This window comes from Oncorhynchus masou, chromosome 3 (genome assembly GCF_036934945.1).
Source record: "Oncorhynchus masou masou isolate Uvic2021 chromosome 3, UVic_Omas_1.1, whole genome shotgun sequence".
Lineage (NCBI taxonomy): Eukaryota > Metazoa > Chordata > Actinopteri > Salmoniformes > Salmonidae > Oncorhynchus > Oncorhynchus masou.
This window is the reverse complement of record NC_088214.1, coordinates 31,462,738-31,486,542: the sequence shown is the minus strand read 5'-3', so window position 1 is coordinate 31,486,542 and position 23,805 is coordinate 31,462,738. Positions and strand designations below refer to the sequence as shown.

General features: G+C 41.4%; 2 protein-coding genes across 3 annotated transcripts in view; both read left to right on the top strand.

Annotated features, from left to right (window-relative positions):
- LOC135514571 (extended synaptotagmin-2-like) overlaps window positions 1-13,246 on the top strand; it is a 62,954-nt gene extending 49,708 nt beyond the window's left edge. For both annotated transcript variants that reach the window (XM_064938007.1, XM_064938010.1), the window contains exons 18-23: window positions 3,049-3,398; window positions 5,265-5,360; window positions 6,462-6,593; window positions 6,702-6,807; window positions 6,920-6,969; window positions 7,198-13,246. In XM_064938007.1, coding sequence (XP_064794079.1) covers window positions 3,049-3,398; window positions 5,265-5,360; window positions 6,462-6,593; window positions 6,702-6,807; window positions 6,920-6,969; window positions 7,198-7,246 — 783 coding nt within the window. In that variant the 3' untranslated portion in view covers window positions 7,247-13,246. The remainder of the gene's footprint in view (window positions 1-3,048; window positions 3,399-5,264; window positions 5,361-6,461; window positions 6,594-6,701; window positions 6,808-6,919; window positions 6,970-7,197) is intronic.
- A 6,315-nt stretch (window positions 13,247-19,561) lies between these two features.
- Window positions 19,562-23,805, top strand: part of LOC135514564 (receptor-type tyrosine-protein phosphatase N2-like) — a 143,683-nt gene continuing 139,439 nt past the window's right edge. Inside the window, exon 1 of the mRNA XM_064937996.1 lies at window positions 19,562-19,723. Within this exon, the coding sequence (XP_064794068.1) occupies window positions 19,648-19,723 (76 nt within the window). The 5' untranslated portion in view covers window positions 19,562-19,647. The remainder of the gene's footprint in view (window positions 19,724-23,805) is intronic.

Below are 23,805 nucleotides of genomic sequence, written 5' to 3'. Positions count from 1 at the left end.
TGCAGTTTGAGATGATATTACAAAAAGAAAATTAATTTTACAGTAGCCTATGTTCGCCTATAGCCTACTGCACCTATAACATCCGTTAATACAAGTCCTCCAAAAGTGGAAATATGGGCAGAATATTGTATGAAATATTTGGATGTTTAAAGGAGGATGTTTGGTTGTTTTAATTCAATCGGGTCATTTCAATTCAAATGTGACTCGCCATTCTCTTGTTGATATCGTATCCTAGCCTTTATTTAAAGATTATTTTCATTTTAAAGAATGTATTTTCTTCCTGAAGAACAACAACCATTCACCACCATCCGCCACTTTCGCCAATTGAATGGCTCATCAAGGCGTGAACTGTGACCAATGTCCATCACTGTAAGCCTAGAGTGGGATTCTAATCCTAAAAACACAGCTTCTACAGTAGTAGAAATATATGATCAATTTCGATTTGTAAAAAAGACAGATGCAGATGTTTAGTACAGTGTGACAAAAAACTACAGGAAAATTAGCACAGCTGAGAGCTGCCCAGTGACACGAGCCTACCAGACAAGCTGAACTACTTCTATTCTCGCTTCGAGAAAAATAACACTGAAACATGCATGGCAGCACCAGTTGTTCCGGAAGACTGTGTGATCACGCTCTCCGCAGCTGATGTAAGATCTTTAAACAGGTCAACATTCACAAGGCCAGATGGATTACCAGGACGTGTACTGCGAGAATGTGCTGACCAACTGGCATGGGTCTTCACTGACATTTTCAACCTCTCCCAGTTCTAGTCTGTAATACCAACATGTTTTAAGCAGACCACCATAGTGCCTGTGCCCAAGAACATGAAGGTAACCTGACTAAATGACTACCGACCTATAGCACTCACGTCTGTAGCCATGAAGTGCATTGAAAGGCTGGTCATGGCTCATATCAACGACATTATCCCAGAAACCCTAGACCCACTCCAATTTGCATACCGCCCCAACAAATCCACAGATGATGACAAAAGGGACACCTATTTGAGAATGCAATTCATTGACTACAGCTCAGCGTTCAACACCATATTGCCCTCAAAGCTCATCAATAAACTAAGGACCCTGGGACTAAACGCCTCCCTCTGAAACTGGATCCTGGACTTCCTGACGGGCCGCCCCCTGGTGGTAAGGGTAGATAACAACACATCCGCCACGTTGATCCTCAACACAGGGTCCCCTCGGGTGCGTGCTCAGTCCCCTCCTGTACTCCCTGTTCACTCATGACTGCACGGCCAGGCACGACTCCAACACCATCATTAAGTTTGCCGATTACACAACAGTGGTAGGCCTGATCACCGACAACGACGAGACAGCCTATAGGGAGCAGGTCAGAGACCTGGCCGTGTGGTGCCAGGACAACCTCTCCCTCATCATGATCAAGACAAAGGAGATGATTGTGGACGACAGGAAAAGAGGACCGAGCACGCCCCCATTCTCATTGACGGGGCTGCAGTGGAGCAGGTTGAGAGCTTCAAGTTCCATGGTGTCCACATCACCAACAAACTAACATGGTCCAAGCACACCAAGACAGTCGTGAAGAGGGCGTGACTAAATCTATTCCCCCTCAGGAGACTGAAAGGATTTGGCACGGGTCCTCAGATCCTAAAAAGGTTCTACTGTCTGGTATGGTAACTGCCTAACCTCCGACCGCAAGGTGCTACAGAGGGTTGTGTGAACGGCCCAGTACATCACTGGGGCCAAGCTTCCTGCCATCCAGGACCTCTATACCAGGCCGTGTCAGAGGAAGGCCTTAAAAATTGTCAGACTCCAGCCACCCTAGTCATAGACTGTTCTCTCCGTTACCCCACTGCAAGCGGTACCGGAGCGCCAAGTCTAGGTCCAAGAGGCTTCTTACCCCCAAGCCATAATACTCCTGAACATCTAATCAAATGGCTTCCCAGACTATTTGCATTGAGCCCCCCCCCCACCCCCTTCTTTTGCACCGCTGCATGTACATATTACCTTAGCTAACCGGTGCCCCCGCACATTGACTCTGTACCGGTACCCCCCTGTATATAGTCTCGCTCTTGTTATTTTACTGCTGCTCTTTAATTTCTTGTTACATTTATTTCTTATACATATATTTTTTCAACCGCATTGTTGGTTAGGAGTTCGTAAGTAAGCATTTCACTGTAAGGTCTACTGCACCTGTTGTATTTGGTGCATGTGACTAATAAAATGTCATTTGATTAGGTTATTATTGTAAAAATAAAATATATATAGTAGTTATTAATTCATGGCATGGTTTATTTTATCCAAATGTTGAATATACATGCATACAAATTGATTCATACAGAGGAATAATAGCCTACTGTCTGGAGTCATAAAAACTATTAGGCTAAATAAATCACTGTTATTTTGTTGGGTAACTGGTCGGCTTTTGGAGCTCCTAAGAGGCGGCGCCTTTCTTCAATATAATCATTCATTCGCAACACGTATCTGATTATTCATAATGAATGGGATTTATTTGTTTCAATTTGTTTACATACTTCATTGTAACCAAAAAGACACAAATGATTAAACACACACAAACACAACATGAGCAGATTGGTCAAAAATATTCTTTATTTAAGACAATCAGAAAGAATGTGTCGGTACTTATTTATTTTGAACCAAAGCCTCGAATGACAAATGTACCTTTATGCTGACAAATGTAGCTTTATGCTCTAAAATGTCCTGCTAAATAGTCCAAGCCTAAAGGAAATTCCATTTAAAAAATGTAATTGTAATAGAAAAATGTAAATGTAATAAATAAATTAAATGGAGCAGGTCTTGAAAATATGTACAAACTTTTTCCCCTGTGTCCAAAATGTGCAATTTTATGGAAATCTATTACAGTAAGGTACTTTAATTGTTACCCAGAAATGCATTTGATATTAAAATAAAAATGGTTGCATTGGGTCTTTAACCTGAATGCAATTATAGAAATGTTGCTTAAGATTCAATTATACTACACATTCTTCAAGTGTTCTTGTGCACTGTCTCATATAATAATTTTTTATCCTCTCCAACCTCTGTCCCACGTGTGCAGCTTCTGTGTCAGGAGAAGTTGCAGGTTCGTAAGGCCAGCACTAGTAACCCCATCCCCGTGAAGAGCCCGCCCGTCGCCGAACCCCCCAACCCTGTCCCTATCTCAGACCTCTCACGCTCTGTGGCCGCCTCGACCCAGGAGCTCCACAGGAGAGGGGGGGATGGTGAGCCCTACACAGGGGGTCCGGTAGGCATCGGCCTAGCCGACGCAGGCAGGAGTACCTCCAACCTGGCCATCTCTGGCACTCACAAACACCTGGCCCACTTTGGGTCAACTGTCAGTATCGCCTCGGACATCTCCAACCCGTACGCCACACAGGAGCTCCAGCAGAGGCTGAGCGAGTTGCAGAAGTAAGCATGTATGAACGCAAGCGCACACACAAACACATTGATACATGCACATACAAGTCATAGACTGTTCTCTCTGCTACCGCATGGCAAGCAGTACCGATGCACCAAGTCTGGAGCCAACAGCACCCTGAACAGCTTCGACCCCCAATCCATAAGACTGCTAAATTGTTAGTCCGGGTAGCTATTTGGTTATCTGCATTGACTCTCTTTTGACTCATCATATACAGTACGCTGCTGATACTGTTTATTGTCTAATCTGTCACACCTAGTCACTTTACCCCTACCTATATGTACAGCTGTATTACCTCAATTACCTCATACCCGTGCACATCGCCTCGGTAGTGGTACCCCTTGTATATAGTCAAGTTATCATTACTCATTGTATTTATTCCTTGTGTTATATAATTTTTTTAAATTCTCTTTGCGTTGTTGGCAAGGGCCCATAAGTAAGCATTTCACTGTTAGTCTATACCTGTTGTTTACGAAGCACATGACAAATGCATTTGATTTGATATACACCATTTTACAGTAAACAAATTGACAACAGACTTTCAGCACGCTTATAGGGAAGAACATTCAACAAGCCCAGCACTTACACAAATCACTGATGATTGGCTGAGAGAAATTGATGATAAAAATATTGTAGGGGCTGTTTTGTTTGACTTCAGGGCGACTTTTGTGATTATCGATCATAGTCTGCTGCTGGAAAAACAAATTTGTTATAGCATTACACACTCTGCTATATTGTGGATAAAGAGTTACCTGTCTAACAGAACACAGAGGGTGTTCTTTAATAGAATCCACTCCAACATAATCCAGGTAGAATCAGGAATTCCCCAGGGCAGCTGTCTAGGCCCCTTACTTTTTTTCAATCTTTACTTATTGACATGCCACTGGCTTTGAGTCACTGAAATGACTGCAGCACTTAACAAAGAGCTGCAGTTAGGTTCAGAATGGGTGGCAAGAAATAAGATAGTCCTACATATTTTGAAAACTAATGCATTGTATTTGGGACAAATCACTCAATAAAACCTAAACCTCAATTAAATCTTGTAATGAATAATGTGGAAATTGAGCAAGTTGAGGTGTAATTGGAGTAACTGTGGATTGTGAACTGTTATGGTCAAAACATGTTGATACAACAATAGCTAAGATGGGGAGAAGTCTGTCCATAATAAAGCGCTGCTCTGCCTTAATAACACTATCAACAAGGCAGGTCCTACAGGACCTAGTTTTGTCGCACCTGGACTACTGTTCAGTAGTGTGGCCAGGTGCCCAAAGAGAGATTTGTGGCATACACCACAAGACATGCCACCAGAGGTCTCTTCACAATCCACAAGTCCAGAAGTCACAGTACTGCACAGTGCACAGTACTACATAGAGTGACTACATGGAGCTATATTCCACATCAGGTAACTGAGGCAAGCAGTAGAATCAGATACAAAAATGAATAAAAATGCACCTTATGGGACTGTGAAGAGACACACACACACACACACACAGGTCCAGATGCATGCATACGCACACGGGCAATAGCACACGCACTTTACACACACATATATCATTGTATGGTGGTATCATACATTTTGTGTTGTGGATATGTGGTGGTGTGACAGTGTTATATGATGTACTGTTTTATCTTTAGTTGTATGTGTAATGTAAGTATCTTAGTGTGTTTGGACCCCAGGGAGAGTAGCAGCAGCTAATGGGGATCCCTAATAAAATACAAAATACAAGTACCACATTGTGACACAATACAAAGAAATACAACGACATTGACTAACCTGCAGATTATATTACAGACCTAATGTGAATGATTGTTTTGTTACAGAACAATGTGACTAATGTGTGTGTCTCTGTCTACAGTGGCTCAGCCGATCATTTGCCCCTGGGTGAGGTGCAATTGACTGTCAGACACAGCCCCCAGAGGAACAAGCTCATTGTGGTTTTGCATGCCTGCCGGTAAGAGACATGGCGGGAGACTTCGGTCCCGCGTCCCAAAGGCCATTTAGGATGCATCCATACTGTAGCCTCCACATGTTACTCTATACACTAACTATTGGAGAATGTATCATATTCTGTTATCAGCTTTATCCACTCATTTTTATTCAATGGATAATTTTATTTTAACCCATTACACTCGTGGGAATTGGCCTATATGGACAGGGCTAAATGTAATTTTTTTTTTTTGCAGACAATATGAATAGCATAAGCATGGCAGCAATTGAAAGGGAACAGTTTGGAGATTATGAGAAAATGATGAGACCAAAGTTGAGGACCCAACAGTTCACCTGACACAAGACTGAATCCAAACATTACACTGTTGATTTTATGTGCATTTTACGTTTACTGTACTTTTCACCTCATGTGTTGATAATGAAATCTGAATATCTGGCCACATTCCCTAAGCAATTTCAATGCACTTTTATGACTAAAAGAAGAGTCATCAACTATAAGGTGCTATTTTTTTTAGCTTTCCTAGCTTTGCCATTGAGGAACTAGAGCAAGGACACTTGTAGTTGTTTTTGTTTGGAACACAACCCAGCATCCCCTCCATCTGACAATTACTGTTGTTTATGCAATCCAAAAATTGACCATTATAAATTGCAATATGGTCAGTTGGGCACTTGAAAGCTTGTTCTATTGACAAAATGACTAGCTAAGTAATAAAATATGATCTTACAGTGTTTGGCTTTCAGAAGGCAATTCAGAGAAAAATATTGTAATTATTGTGTGCGCATAGAAAGGAGTCATAAGTGCATTCAAGGGTGCCACATTGAATTTTCTTCACAACAGACAAACAGGCTCATTCTGTTCAGAACAACCGAGGGTTTCACGCCATACAGTGCTGTGAAGCGCAGAGCCTGAGCTCTGATATCATTTATAGTGTGTTACTGTACAGCCACTGCGTTCCAATTTAGGTGCTTATCAGTGCCCAAATCTATCAGTTTCAACCTGTGTACAAGTGTAAAGGGCTACCCCAAATGATGTGATACAGTGTGTTCTTTTTTTATCTTTCTCTCTACCTCCACTCTCTGTCGTTCTCTCTCCCACTCTCCACAGAAACCTGATTGCGTTCACAGATCATGGGTCAGATCCGTATGTGCGGCTCTATCTTCTACCTGACAAGCGAAGGTCTGGGAGGAGGAAAACCCACACGCACAAGAAGGACCTGAACCCTGTTTACGATGAGATGTAAGTTTCAACATTCCTCTCTCTTACCATCAAACATCAGTGGATTTACTGGTAGTCTACTGGTAGTCATTGTATAATATAATTGTTTGTGTTGTCATGTGTTGTCAGATTTGAGTTCGGCGTGTCGGTCGTGGAGTTGCACAGGAGGACTCTGGATGTGGCGGTAAAGAACGGAGGAAATATCTTTTCCAAACACAAAGGGCTGCTGGGGAAGGTGAGACTGGACCTCTCCTCCTACTGCAGAACTGTGTCTATCCATGCATGAATACACCTTATTACCTGTCCAAAGCTCACTTTTCCTCCTTCATATCATGTCATCTTGACAGGTGCTGGTGGATTTGACTCACGAGGATATCGTCAAGGGATGGACACAATGGTCAGTGAAATACTTCATTTGTTTATTTATTTTGTACAATTATTAGTACGATTAAGTCCAGTCGCGTTCACACACATATTTGGGGACTTCTTAGAAGAATTTAATAAGAACTTTCATCTTAAGATCTGAATATCGAGGAATCAAGCATAGAATAAGACTTGAGTGTTTGTTATTCTAGATTTTTTGTTCATTTTTAATTTACAATGTGTCTCCTGTCTTTGCTACTAGGTACGAGTTGAGTGAGGATGGTCTGAGAAAAACTCTCCAGCAGCTGTAAACTACACTGTGAAGAGGTAGAGGAGGACCTAACCAAGCCTTCACCAACGTGGCATTGCCACTAGGGCCCTACTGTAAGTGTCAAGCAGTGTCTATAGAGTAGTGCTGTTTTAGGATAAGTTTTGCTTTTTGGATAACAATGAATACAATTACATAGTTAGGTGTGAAATGATCCTAGATCAGCACTCCTACTCGGAGACACTTGGCATATACAGCCCCTGAGCAAACGTATTTGCCTTTTTCAAACAATTGCTTTAAAATCCATGAACAACTTTTGGGGGGGGTTTTTCCCTTTTTTAAATGATCGTTTATATACATGACTTAAAATATAAAAAATTTGCTATTCATTTATTCGCATCAGTTGCATCGTTATCTCTCCCCACAGTGCAATAGTAAGAATGGGAGTATGTGTTCAAACTAATTCTACATTTTTTTTAATCCATATTTTAAAATAAAATTATTGAGGACTGTAACAAAATATATATTTTCTTGCTACGGCTGTTACAGCAGGTTTTGCTGCCTTGTTTTATGTCGGGAATGTACAACATATGAATATGTAAATATGTACAATGACAATGAGGACTAAAGAGAAGGTTTATTATAATGTTTGTAGTGGAGGGTTTTGCTTGGTCACAATGACTATTTTATAATTTAACAAACTACATGCAAACTATATCAGAGCTAAGTTGAACTATGACCCGTCTATCCTCTAAGGTGAAATAGTATATATATGTATATGTATAGTACTTCGCCACCAAAGAGACAATGAAATGAAATACTTGTCTGTGGGGTTTTAACTAAACCAAATATGTTTGCACACTATTTGTTTATGCATGTTTAAAATCTTTCAAAGCATCAGCATAGTGTTAACAGTAATAATAACAGAACTTGGCTGAGTTAACCTCACAGTGATATTCCAGCCTTCTTCGAATCATTGTGGTTAATGATAATTGATTTCCCAACTCTGAAATCACGACAGATTAAATATATTTATCATGGTTGTTGTCAATAAATGCACCAGTCTTCATGTTTTTGTTCTACGAACACATTTCAGCATGCACATCTTATTCAACGCTTCTCTTTACTGCAATCACTTGCAAAACACACATAATTTTCTGGTTTACGTTGTAGGTGTGAAATGATCCTAGATCAGCACTCCTACTCGGAGACACTTGGCATATACGGCCCCTCACCTTTATTGATTACGTCACCTGTACCTGGATATCTGTAACACATGTAAACACTCTGTTATGACTTTATTGATCTGGTTACCATAGTAATGATGTATCATAATGAAAGCATTTTAGATTGTACCATGTTTAAGCTCTAACATAGTGGCTTGTAGCCTAATGTATCAGTTCTGATGTGTTCTCATATTTCTGCAACCTCTGTCCTTTTTTTAAAAGTAGTTGTATGCGTACCTACAGGTAACTGCCAAAATAAAGAAACCGCCAACATAGTGTCTTCATAGGGCTTTGGGCCACCACGACCCAGAACAGCTTCAATGCACCTTGGAGGGATGCGACACCATTCTTCCATGGAAAAATTCCATAATTTGGTGTTTTGTTGATGGTGGTGGAGAACACTCAGAATCTCCCATAAGTGTAGACTTGGGTTGAGATCTGGTGAGTGAGAGACGCGCGCGCCACGCACACAGGGGTGGACTGGGAAGTAAATTCAGCCATGGCATTTTAGCCACACCATCCTACATCCCTGTGTCAGCGCCTCTCTCTCTCTCTGTTTTTATTTCTCCTAGCTCTATTGTACTTGACCCTGCTGCTGCTAAGGCTAGCGTCACTCTGTTTTGGCAGAACATGCAACATTACTTGGATTTGAACCTTTATTTGAAGCCTTTTCCAGAAATGAGAATTAAAACATAAATTAAAGCAATTGTCTGAGGATGGTGCTGGACCATCTGAAATAATAATACACAGGGGAAGTTTGATTTAATAAGCTTTAAATAAAGGTTCAAATCCAGGTCATGGCCTCCCAAGTGGTGCAGTGGTCTAAGGCAGTGCAAACTGCCTCTGGAGACCCTGGTTCGAGTCCAGGCTCTGTCACAGCCAGTTGCGACCGGGAGACCCATGTGGCAGCGCACAATTGGCCCAGCGTCTTCTGAGTTAGGGGATGGTTTTGCCAGCAGGGATGTTCTTGTCCAATCGCACACTAGGGATGGCGGGCCGGTCGCAGTGCACTCTGACACGGTCGCCAGGTGTACGGTGTTTCCTCCGTCACATTGGTGCGGCTGGCTTCCAGGTTAAGCTGGCATTGTGTCAAGAAGCAGTGTCCGTACAGGAGTTGCAGCGATGGGAAACGACTTTAACTACCAATTGGATACAACGAAAAAGGGTAGAAATTAAAAATCCAGGTCATGTGACATGATGAACCAAAACACAGGGCCCTATCTAACATTAAGAGCACCTTCCGAATATTGAGTTGCACTCCCCCACCCCATTCGCCCTCAGAACAGCCTCAATTCGTCGGGGCATGGATTGTTAAGGTGTTAAGCGTTCGGTAGGGATTCTGGCCGATGTTGACTCCAATGCTTCCCACAGTCATGTCAAGTTGGCTTGATGTCCTTTGGGTGGTGGACAATTATTGATACATACAGGAAACTGTTGTGCTTGAAAACCCAGCAGTGCTGCATTTCTTGACACAAACCCGTGCGCCAGGCATCTGCAATCATACCTTGCCAAATACATTTAAACTCATATTTCACAATTCCTGACATTTAATCCTAGTAGAAAATCCCAGTCTTAGGTCAGCTAGGATCACCACTTTATTTTAAGAATGTGAAATGACAGAATAATAGTAGAGTGATTTATTTCAGCTTTTATTTATTTCATCACATTCCCAGTGGTTTAGAAGTTTACATCCACTCAATTAGTATTTGGTAGCATTGCTTTTAAATTGTTTAACTTGGGTCAAACGTCTCGGGTAGCCTTCCACAAGCTTCCCACAATAAGTTGGGTGAATTTTGGCCCACTCTTGCTGACAGAGCTGGTGTAACTTAATCAGGTTTGTAGGCCTCCTTGCTCGCACACGCTTTTTCAGTTCTGCCCACAAATGTTCTATAGGATAGAGGTCAGGGCTTTGTTATTGCCACTCCAATAATTTGACTTTGTTGTCCTTAAGCCATTTTGCCACAACTTTGGAAGTATGCTTCGTGTCATTGTCCATTTGGAAGACCCATTTGCGACCAAGCTTCAACTTCCTGACTGATGTTGCTTCAATATATCCACATGCTTTTCCTGCCTCATGATGCCATCTATTTTGTGTAGTGCACCAGTCCCTCCTGCAGCAAAGCACCCCCCATAACATGATGCTGCCACCCCCGTGCTTCACGGTTGAGATGGTGTTCTTCAGCTTGCAAGCTTCCCCCTCTTCCTCAAAACATAACGACGGTCATTATTGCCAAAAAGTTAAATTTTTGTTTCATCAGACCAGAGGACATTTCTCCAAAAAGTACGATCTTTGTCCCCATGTGCAGTTGCAAACCGTAGTCTGGCTTTTTTATGGCGGTTTTGGAGCAGTGGCTTCTTCCTTGCTGAGCGGCCTTTCAGGTTATGTCGATATAGGACTCATTTTTACTGGGGATATAGATACTTTTGTACCTGTTTCCTCCAGCATCTTCACAAGGTCCTTTGCTGCTGTTCTGGGATTGATTTGCACTTTTCTCACCAAAGTACGTTCATCTCTAGGAGACAGAACGCGTATCCTTCCTGAGTGGTATGACGGCTGCGTGGTCCCATGGTGTTTATACTTGCGTGCTATTGTTTGTACAGATGAACATGGTACCTTCAGGCATTTTTCTGAGGTCTTGACTGATTTCTTTTGATTTTCCCATGATGTCAAGCAAAGAGGCACAGAGTTTGAAGGTAGGCCTTGAAATACCTCCACAGGTACACCTCCAATTCACTCAAATGATGTCAATTTAGCCTATCAGAAGCTTCTAAAGCCATGACATAATTTTCTGGAATTGTCCAAGCTGTTTACATTTACATTTAAGTCATTTAGCAGACGCTCTTATCCAGAGCGACTTACAAATTGGTGAATTCACCTTCTGACATCCAGTGGAACAGCCACTTTACAATAGTGCATCTAAATCATTTAAGGGGGGGGGGGTGAGAAGGATTACTTATCCTATCCTAAAGGCACAGTCAACTTAGTGTATGTAAACTTCTGACCCACTGGAATTGTGATACAGTGAATTATAAGTGAAATAATCTGTAAACAATTGTTGGAAAATGACTTGTCATTCATAAAGTAGATGTCCTAACCGATTTGCCATAACTACAATTTGTTAACAAGAAATTTGCGGAGTGGTTGAAAAACAAGTTTTAATGACTTCAACAGAAAATAGTTTGTCTTGCCCAATCACCCTCTGAATGGCACACAATCCATGTCTCAATTCTCTCAGGGCTTCAAAATCATTAACCTGTCTCCTCCCCTTCATCTACATTTACATTTTAGTCGTGTAGTAAATGCTCTTATCCTGAGCGACCTACAGTAGTGAGTGCATACATTTGAATACTGGCACTGCAAATACAACCCTGGCCCTGCTAGCACCATGCTCTACCAACTGGGCTACACGTGATTGAGCTCCACTGATTAATGTAGATTTAATAACTGACATCAATAGGGGATCAAAGCTTTCAACTTGGATTCACATGGTCAGTCTGTCATGGAAAGAGTTCATAATGTTTTGTACACTCAGTGTATATACATAGTATAGAGCCAGACTATTAAGGAACTGGCAGTACATCTGTTTCTATATCGCTAGGTTTCCATCCAATTGGTGATGGATTTTCATGCAAATATAAAATAATCTGCATAAAAACAATATGAGCATTTTCCCACCAGAGATGTTTTCATCAAATTGACTTACAAAATACATTTTTGCTGTTAAATTCCCATGTACCGAAATATAAAATACAAGTGAAATGGGTTTTCATCGCATTTTCAACTCTACTGATGGTTTTCTCACAAAAACAATTGCATTACAGTGCCTTCAAAGTATTCATACCCCCTTGATTTACAGTATTCCACGTTTTTGTTGTTACAGCCTGAATTTAAAATGTATTATTATTATTTTTTTATCCATCTACACACAATACTCTGTAATGACAAATTGAAAGCATGCTTAATTTTTTTTGCACATTTAATAAAAATTAAATCCAAAAATACCACATTCACTTGTGTTCACACCCATCTATACACAATACCCTATAATGACAGTGAAAACATGCTTACTTGTTTGTGTGCAAATATATTGAAAATGAAATGCAGAAATATCTCATTTGAATAGGTATTCACACCCCTGAATCTGTACTTAGCACCTTTGGCAATGATTACAGCTGTGAGTATTTCTGTGTAAGTCTCTAAGAGCTTTCCACACCTGGATTTTGCAACATTGGCCCATTTATCTTTTCCAAATTCTTCAAGCGCTATCAAATTGGTTGTTGATCATTGCTAGACAACCATTTTCAGGTCTAGCCATAGATTTTTAAGTAGATTTGTCAAAACTGTAACTCAACCACTCAACTCCAATGTAGATTTGGCCTTGTGTTTTATTGTCCTGCTGAAAGGTGAATTCTGTACCAGGTTTTCCTCTTGGATTTTGCCTGTGCTTAGCTCCATTTCTTTTTTATCCTGAAAAACTCTCCAGTCCTTAATTATTACAAGCATACCCATAACCTGATGCAGCCACCACTATGCTTTAAAATATGGAGAGGGTTTTCAGTAATGTGTTGTATTGGATTTGCCCCAAACAAAACACTTTCTATTGAGGACAAACATATAAATGCTTGCCACATTTTTGCAGTATTACTTTAGTGCCTTGTTGCAAACAGGTTGCATGTTTTGTAATATTGTTATTCTGGTGAGGCTTCCTTTTCACTCTGTCAATTAGGTTAGTATTGTGGAGTAACTATAATGTTGTTGATCCTTCCTCAGTTTTCTCCTATCACAACCATTAAACTCTGTAACTGTTTAAAGTCAACATTGGCGTCATGGTGAAATCCCTGAGCGATTTCCTTCCTCTCTGGCCACTAAGTTAGGAAGGACACCTGTATCTTTGTAGTGACTGGGTGTATTTATACACCATCCAAAGCGTAATTGACAACTTAACCATGCTCAAAAGGATGATCACTGTCTGATTTTTTTTTTACCCATCTACCAATAAGTGGCCTTCTTTATGTGGCATTGGAAAACCTCCCTGGTCTTTGTGGTTGAATCTGTGTAGAATTCGCTGCTCGACTGAGAGACCATACAAACTGTATGTGTGTGGTACAGAGATAGTCATTAAAACTCATGTTAAACACTGTAATTGCACACAGTGAGTCCATGTAACTTATTATGTGATTTAATACGTTTTACTCCCGAACTTATTTAAGCTTAAACTTATTGACTAAAGACATTACAGCTTTTATTTTTTTAAATTAATTAGTAAAAATTACAAAACATAAATTCACGTTGACGTTATGGGGTATTGTGTGTGCCAGTGATGACAAAAATCTCAATTTAAGCTCATCACCTTGCACTTTCACCACCCTGTGATGTTCATCATCATTTACTTAACCTGGAGCCTAATAAACTGTATGCTTTTCCAAACCAGTCATAATGGGAGGACCACACAACATGTGTGACTCCATGCGTAACTCCATGTTTACTTCCATATGATTGTTATTATATCCATACTTGCTCATAAAAGCATTTCCACAGACATTTCTGGCATAATTAATTTTATCACCACAAAAAGATCCCATTTTGTTTTGTCGACATTTGAAAAGTTGACCTAAATTGTTCTGTTTCGGGCCTCTCCCCCCCCCCCCCCCGGGTTACCAGCACCATCTGGCAAGTGTCTTCACTGACATTTTCAACCTCTTCCTGACTGAGTCTGTAATACCTACATGTTTCAAACAGACTACTATAGTCCCTGTGCACAAAAAAGCGAAGGTAAACTGCCTAAATGATTACCGCCCAGTAGCACTCACGTCAGTAGCCATGAAATGCTTTGAAAGGCTGGTCAAGGCTCACGGAAACCCTAGATCCACTTCAATGTTATTGTTCATTTTTTATTTAAAAAAAAACTTTATTTAGTAAATATTTTCTTACTCTTCTTGAACTGCACTGTTGGTTAAGGGCTTGTAAGTAAGCATTTCACGGTAAGGTCTACACTTGTTGTATTTGGTGCATGTGACAAAGTTTGATTTCATTTGAATTCGCATACCGCCCCAACAGATCCACAGATGACACAATCTCAATCGTGCTCCACATTGCCCTTTTCCACCTGGACAAAAGGAACACCAATGTGAGAATGCTGTTCATTGACTACAGCTCTGTGTTCAACACCACAGAACCCACAAAGCTCATCACTAAGCTAAGAACCCTGGGACTTAACACTTCCGTCTGCAACTGGATCCTGGACTTCCTGACGGGCCGCCCCCAGGTGGTAAGGGTAGGCAACAGCCCATCTGCCACGCTGATCCTCAACACAGGGGCCCCTCAGGGGTGCATGCTTAGTCCTCTCCTGTACTCCCTGTTCACCCACGACTGCATGGCCAAGCATGACTCCAACACCATCATTAAGTTTGCTGACAACACAACAGTGGTAGGCCTGATCACCGACAACGATGAGACAGCCTATAGGCAGGAGGTCAGAGTGCCAGGACAACAACCTCTCCCTCATTGTGAGCAAGACAAAGGAGCTGATTGTGGACTATTGGAAAAGGAGGGCCGAACAGGCTCCCATTAACATCGATGGGGCTGAAGTGGAGTGGGTCGAGAGTTTCAAGTTCCTTGGTGTCCACATCACCAACAAACTATCATTTTCCAAACACACAAAGACAGTCATGAAGAGGGCACGACAACATCTTTTCCCCCCTCAGGAGACGGAAAAGATTTGGCACAGGTTTCACCGGACCGATGACACTCTCCTCAAAACACCTGCGCTGCAGCATACTCCTAGCCAACATCTCTCTCCAATATCCCTCCTCAAACTGCTCCATCAACTCCCAGACGGTCTCTGGCTCTCTCCTCGGCTCGGCCGACCGCCCCTTGTGCCCCTCCCCCCCCAAAAACGTGGGGTTGCCCTTGGTCTGTTTGTGGTCAGCGGACCCCGGCGTCGTCGCTGTCCTCCTTTACTCCTCGGAGACTCCCGCCAAGGAAGGGTCTCGCATCCACCTAGTATCTCTGCCCATGACCAACTCTCCTTCACCTCCTGGGCACGCTGCTTGGCCCTGACTAGGGGGGATATTCTGTCACGACCGTCGTATGAACAATTGGACCAAGGCGCAGCGTGAGTAGAGTTCCACATTTTATTGATAGTGACATTCCAAAACAGCAAAGATATAATGATCGTGAAATACGTAGCGCACATAGGCACTCATACAAAACAGTATGCCACAAAGCAGGTAGGAAAATCACACTAAGTATGATCCCCAATTAGAGGTAAAGATTATCAGCTGCCTCCAATTGGGAACCATACACACACCAACATAGAAATATAATACCTAGAAACCCCCCTAGTATATAGTTGTGACAGACCTATATACTAGGTGGTGTCAGAGGAAGGCCCCCAATTTTTTAAAAGACTACACCTGTTGTATTTGGTGCATGTGACAAATAAAATTTGATTTGTCAATACCTAAGCCTAGCATCACTGAGACCAGGAGACCACACTGTCTGTGCTGAGCCCAGCAACATCCTAGTTGTGAATGAATAAACACATATTAGACAAAGAAGAAAATCACTGAATAAATGCCTTATATATTAGCATTGGCTTATAATACCTTAAAACAGCCTAACTACAAATTAGTGCCTGTCACATGTGCGTGTATAGATAGCTATTGACTTATGTGTACTAAAAGCCAATCTAAGGACTTTTTAGGCTATGGCAAGTTAGTACCTGTCACGTGTTCCTCAAATCCCCCCTTCCCTGATTAAGTGGTAATAGCCCGCTATTTCATACGATATAGAGCAAAAATATTAACTCCCCACAAAAAAAATAAAGCGAGTTTAATTGACTCCAACCTAAATGTATGTAAACTTTCGACTTCAACTGTTTCTATAATTTCGACCAGCCCACCCAACTAAAAGATGGTTCAACCCATCTGGCACTTGCCAGATGGCCAATCTGCCCCTTCACATACCCTTTAAACCCCCTATACTCATTTGAGGCCCCTCTTTTAATGTCACTGAGGTCTCTTCTTCTTCTTGGGAGATAAACTAATTGGCAACTTGGCATTGTTATACGTAACCCTAAGTATAATGGGATGTTAATCGTGTAATTAACTCAAGAACCTCACCTGTGTCCAAACACCTGCTTTTCTATATACTTTGTACCCCTCAAGTGGTTCCTTGATTTGTGTGTAAGACATCAAATGAAAACTGTCTCTGGAGTGATGCTCCTATCTTCCTCTTGTTCCGAATTGGTTTGCCATCTCTATGTACTTGTTTATCTTATGCCTTAAATCCACAAATATTCAGATATTTAAAAGTACAATCTTTTTACAATTACCATGTTTGAGAATGTCTCCTTATGTATTTTAAATGATAGAGTGTTTGCTGTGTACACAGCAACAAGCTGTATATTACTTTGGCTCCTTGGACTTTATTCTAATGTCCCACTGTTATCAAACTTTTATTGGTAGAACTTGCTCTGAATTTGAACTAATGCTTATTGTTTTAATTTGTGTGTCATATTGTTTTCATTCATTTGAATGTCTTACTGTTTTCATTTACTTGAGCTATATCACTGCGAATGAGTCACAGAAGATGCCATTTGAGGGATGGTTTTGTAAATGGTGTATGTGTCAGTGTGATCACGATGATTGACTCACCTGATCTGAGATTGTTTTACCATTTGTATTACCTTGGTTGACTTTTATTTTTCTGGTCATTAGTTTCAGAGAGAGGGAGGGATGTCAGTCAACTCAAACCACCTAACCGTTCTCAATTCCCACCTTTCTCAGCTGTTTCTTCAAAGTCTGTACATTAGGTCTTCTACATATTAAAGGTTCTCTATCTGAAGATCACACCAAAGCAGGATGCTGCAATAACAGATGTGATTATGTATTATTGCATGAGAGAGAGAACCTGTGCCACAGAATGATGTGGAGAGAGAGAGAGAGAGAGAATGGAATGAGAGAGATGAATGGAATGAGAGAGAGAGGAATGGAATGAGAGAGAGAGCAATGGAATGAGAGAGAGAGCGATGGAATGAGAGAGAGAGCGATGGAATGAGAGAGAGAGCGATGGAATGAGAGAGAGAGCGATGGAATGAGAGAGAGAGCGATGGAATGAGAGAGAGAGCGATGGAATGAGAGAGAGAGCGATGGAATGAGAGAGAGAGCGATGGAATGAGAGAGAGAGCGATGGAATGAGAGAGAGAGCGATGGAATGAGAGAGAGAGCGATGGAATGAGAGAGCGAGCGATGGAATGAGAGAGAGCGAGCGATGGAATGAGAGAGAGAGAGCGATGGAATGAGAGAGAGAGAGCGATGGAATGAGAGAGAGAGAGAGCGATGGAATGAGAGAGAGAGAGAGAGAGATGGAATGAGAGCGAGAGAGAGAGATGGAATGAGAGCGAGAGAGAGAGATGGAATGAGAGAGAGAGAGAGCGATGGAATGAGAGAGAGAGAGAGCGATGGAATGAGAGCGATGGAGAGAGAGAGAGAGAGCGATGGAATGAGAGAGAGAGAGAGCGATGGAATGAGAGAGAGTGAGCGAGCGTGGAATGAGAGAGAGCGAGCGAGCGTGGAATGAGAGAGAGCAAGAGATGGAATGAGAGATTGAATGAGAGAGCGAGAGATGGAATGAAAGAGAGGGAGAGCGAGAGATGGAATGTGAGAGAGTGATTCATGCTAGAAAGGTAGATCTAATGTTTGGGATTTCCTGGAACAAATGCTGTCAGTTGGGATTCTCTGTAAATGTCCTCATAGTATACATGCAGTAGGCCTACTGTTATTACTTCCTGAATTATAACAGAAGGCATATATTGGCATTTCATTTGGCACATTCATTCTGCTGTTCATTGCTTTTCAAGGCTTAAAAATCCTCCTTTAACCTGTCTCCTCCCTTTCATTTACACTGATTGAAGTGGATTTAACAAGTGACATCAGAAGGGATCATAGCTTTCACCTGGATTTACCAAGTCAGTGCATTCGGAAAGTATTCAGACCCCTTGACCTTTTCCACATTTTGTTAAGTTAAAGCCTTATTCTAAAATGTATTAAATAGTTTTCCCCCCTCATCAATCTATACACAAATCCCATAATGTCAAAGCAAAAACTGGATTTACAAGTTTTAGCAAATGTATTAAAAATAAAAAACTGATATCACATTTACATAAGTATTCAAATCCTTCATCAGTAATTTGTTGAAGCACCTTTGGCAGCGATTACAGCCTCGAGTCTTCTTGGGTATGACACTACACATCCCAACAGCATGAGGCTGCCACCACCGTACCAGATTTCCTCCAGGCATTCTGGCCAAAGTTCAATCGTGGTTTCATCAGATGCAAGAATCTTGTTTCTCATGGTCTGAGAGTCCTTTAGGTGCCTTTTGGCAAACTCAAATCGGGCTGTCATGTGCCTTTTACTGAGGAGGGGTTTCTGTCTGGCCACTCTACCATAAAGGCCTGATTTGTGGAGTGCTGCGGAGATGGTTGTCCTTCTGGAAGGTTCTCCCATCTCCACAGAGGAACTCTGGAGCTCTGCCAGAGTGACCATCGGGTCCTTGGTCACCTCTCTGACCAAGACCCTTCTCCCAATTGCTCAGTTTTCCGGGTGGCCAGCTCTAGGAAGCGTCTTTGTGGTTCCAAACTTCTTCCACAGGTGGACCCCAATCAAGTTGAAGAAACATCTCAAGGATGATCAATGGAAACAGGATGCACCTGAGCTCAATGTTGAGCCTCATAGCAAAGGGTCTGAATACTTATGTAAATAAGATATTTATTTTTTAAATAAATTTGTAAAACATCTAAAAACCTGTTTTTGCTTCTTCATTATGGGGTATTGTGTGTAGATTGATGTGGAAACAAATTAATTTAATACATTTTAGAATAAGGCTGTAACGTAACAAAATTTAGGAAAAGTCAAGAGGTCTGAATGCTTTGCGAATGCACTGTATGTCATGGAAAGAGCAGGTGTTCTTAATGTTTTGTATACTCAGTGGGTATTGTTGTGTGCGCTCAATGATGTGCTGGCTGCGCTCTCTGCACGTGCGCTTCTCCTTGACGTCAGCTAGGAGGGGCCAAAGCGGTTTCTGTTGTGTTCTTAGTGCTGATCATCGTAGTGAGGCTGACTGCAGGAGCTGAGACCCAAGGAGCTACTGCCTGAAACGCCCTGCATCCTCCCCTACCTTCCATCTCCATCTCTCTCTCTATCCTGCATGTGAAGCATGGATTCGATTTACATTTTTCTCGTCCTACTTGTTTCCCAAACCTATTTTCTAGCCTCTGCAGACAGGAAATTTGGTGAGTAGCCTACATCTATTTATCTGTGATTATGAAGGATCATAATGTTCCCACAGCTGCGAGGAGACGCACATATGGTTATTTTGGGTCTCTGTCAATATTTTATTAGGCAGTCTGGAAAGGCACTGAATTGCCTACGACTGCAGCTCTTGTTTGTTGGAAGATATAACGGCTATATCTATAATGGGGGCAATTCGGTGTAATAAAGCCTAATGACAAGAAAAATGTGCAAGAAATTTAGGCTATAATGTAGGCCTATATTATTGTTTACACCTGTTGTTTACATATACGTTTTTAACATGTGCAGGCCAGCACACCTAAAGTGTTACTACTCTTAAATTATTACTATTTTAATAGCCACTGGGTAGCCTAACAGTTTTCTTATTGGAATAAATGCCATTATTTAGGATACAGTATAACCTTTTTTTCAGGGAGAAATCGCAGAGAATCACTGTAGGCCATCAGGATGTTTGATGTCTTTCTCTCACTAAAATGGTGAGGGTCAGGGAAAAGTCTTTTTCAATGTTGGGTGCGGGACCGAGGTAAAATTCGTTTTATATTTTATTTAAGGTGGATATTCGGTTTTCTCTTGTCAATAGCTATTGAACCAAGCATTCCATCACTTTGAAGATGCTATATTCTGAATCAGGGGTGGATGGAGAGCAATCCACACTTTATTATTTATTTGTAAAAGATTTTGGGTTGTAATCGTCAACAGTTTTTACACAAAGTGCGCATGACTATGAAGATGATATAATCTGAATCAAGGGAGAATGGAGAAGAACCATAGGTTTTTTGTTAATTGAAATTACAATATACATTTTTTTTCCGGCTTTCAAACTTCAATAGCTCTTACACGAAGTGTGCTGTGACTATGACAATGCTATATTCTGAATCAGGGGAGGACGGAGAAAAATACACGTTTTTGTTGAAGTAAAAAAATTCAATTTAAAAGCCATGTGTTTTTCTCCATCCTCCCCCGACTCAAGAGTATATCATTTTCAATGTCATGCCACGCTTTGTGTAAGTTATTGAAGATTTAAATATTTTATTAGGTGTGGATTGTTCTCCATCCACCCATGATTCAGAATATACCATCTTCATGTTCATGCATGCTTGGTTCAATAGCTATTGACAAGAGAGAAACCTATTTCCAGTACGAAACAAATTATACCTCTGAGAGCGGGCCACTTTATTATGTAACCTTGATAAGTGGCAGCAGCGCTGCTATGGTGACCAGGAAAATGGTAGCTATGCTGCTCATTGGGAGGAAAACCAAAACATTATTACTTTCTAAACTTTCCAAAACCTATTTGTTTGTAGCCATATCTATTATTATATAGATAGGCATTTTAAGAAGAGAGATGAAAATTAATCACATTGTAGAACACTTCCTCCTTTTAGTATTATATATGGGTATAGACTAATTGTTATCTATATTAAATGCTTTATCTATATTAAAGGCTATGTAATACAATACTCGTCCCATGGAAACCCTGTTTTTCATATCAAACAGTATCTAATGATTATTCCATTAGCATGTTTGATAGTGATGTGGAAAAGTTCATCTAAGGCCTCTGTGTGGTGATTTACTTCCGTTTTCAGTCGTTTGCTGTTCAATGTGATGTTGTAGCCTCATAACGTTTTCTAATTGCATTTGCAATAACTCCATCATTCAGGTGGAGAAGGTCAATTAGCTGCCATTAATGCCGTGTGTGTTTTCCCATCGACTTCACTGACTTACCCTTGTTTGACGCACACCAGAATTGAGGGAATTGTTCTGCATGCTAATAGTACAGCAATAGCATACGGTGTACAGTGTCTGAACAGGTGTCAAGACATGTACACAATGCCATGGACTAATGTGTAACACGTACCGTGACGCTGCTTTTACACCTATGCAGTACCTCTATTATTACTCTAGTAATGTTGTATAAACATGTTGTCGCCATGGAGCATAGTAATTGCTGTATTACTACACAGGGATAAGAGCAAGTTACATAAAGTGTCACCAGCTCACTCTGACTGCTCGACCTCCTCAATAGCATTTTCTCTATATTATGTACTATATTGTACAATACGCTGCCTTGCATGTCTCACTCAGCTTTGACCTTATTGATATTGGATGTACTGTAGGGCCGGTATCCCAGACACAGATTAGGTTTAGTCCTGGCCTTAAAATCCCTTTCAATGGACAATCTCTATTGAAGTGTGCCTTTTAGTCTGGGACTAGGCTTAATCTGTGTTGGGAAACCCCCCTGTAATGTTTAGGCCAAGCAGAATGTTATTCTTGGTTGCAATTAGTGGAGTGTATTGATGGTCTCCCACCACATTCAGAAGTGATGCTGTCAAGGTTTAACATTTCATTTTCCTCTGTTGTGTCTTGGCACAGCGTACAGGCTTGTGTAAATTGTAGATTTGTAGATTATTGGTAAGGTGAGGGACAATATTAGCCTTTCTAATGAGGCGACTAAGATGTTTAGATCTTTCCTGACCCATATGAGGATGTGGATAGGGCATTAGCTTTGATTCCCCTGTAGCTACTAGCTAGTATCCTTTGACAACAGTCAAATCTGTTACGCTCTTGTTTCTGCTGCAACTGAGCCCCTACTATGACTATATACTCGAGCCCACATTGCCTGTGTCAGATTTTGTATCATGTGGTTGAGTGACTGCTGTCACTAACAGCTGATGAAGCTTCAGTCACTGACTGCAACCCAAATCACCTGTGTGCCATCTTTAAGTTCACATGAACTTCAGTGTAGGCTTCAGATAGTATCCCTCTGTTTTCTTCAGTTTCATGCCAAGTGAACACGACCTTGCTGTAAGAACACAGTCACCTTGTTCTTGTTGTGCTGCTACACACAATGTTATCTCACTGTGTTGTGTTCACTTCCTCTGAGGCCAGACAGACGACTCAATTTGAAGGCAGCTAGCTATGGGCTCAGAGAGGAAAGAACGACGAGTTATTTACAAGCTCTTGTGTTTATTTTTGGATGCCTGGCCTCGACTGTCTGAGTCACTTTTACTTCCCGTGTCAGTTGATCAAAAGCATTTCTACATTGGCTGTAGTGTCACTTATGTTCGGCTGCTGGTTTACAATCAGATGAAGAGACCTAGTGGCGAACTAAAGAGCCGCATTGCACTTAAGTTGTCGTGTTGCTTTTTTAAGTCATTTGTTTCTTCTTGGGTTGGTTGCTCAAGTTGAAAGCATACTTGGATCAATTCCCCAACGACAGCAGGGAGAAAGAACAGGCATCGTTATCATCCCCACTGTGTCCATAGTGACTGGGAACAAACAGCCTATAGAGATTGAATTTGTCTGATAATTTACAGGATTGAACTGTGAGGTGAAAAACAATCAAGTTGACAGTGTGTAACTTTCAAAGTGTCAATTTAGAGGAGGACACAGATAGTGGTTTGGAATTTCAGTCCCAATATTTGCTTCATTGTTTGTGGACCTTTCCAGAACTACCCTGGAAATAACAGTTTCAATCAGGTGTGCTCACACACAGCTCCTTAAATTGATAGTAATCTCTCTGTTTGTGCTGCCTGACTAACTGCCCCCTGTTCCTCTCATCCCCTCCTCTCACTTCCTGAGACTGACTGCCTGACTCAAAGCTCCAGCATTGATTCACGAGACTGAAGCTCTTCACTCAATCCTCTGAAGTCTCAGCCTGTATTCAATGTTCACTGCTCTTGCAACACACCACTACTCTAGCAGGTCTATTGCAATAGGTAAGGCCATTTTCATATTGCTCAGATTGTTCTGCAGCTTCAATATTTCATGAGGAGAGGCTGTTGTGATGGGGTCATGCCAGGCTATGTCCTCCTGTCCATGTAGTTTCCCTGTATACACTGCAGCCAGGTGATGTCAGCCTCGATAGTCATCAGTCATGCCCCAATGCAACTGAACAATCAGCATGAATTAAAGATGTTAATACATGTTGCTATGGAAACCGGCGCACAGGCATGTGTGAGATGACCTTTTCCGAGTGCCAGGCGGGCTAGTGATTGCAATATTTGATTTCGTTTTCCTGTTTAGTAAGTGTTTCTAGTCAGGCCGCTGGCTTACAGAGCAG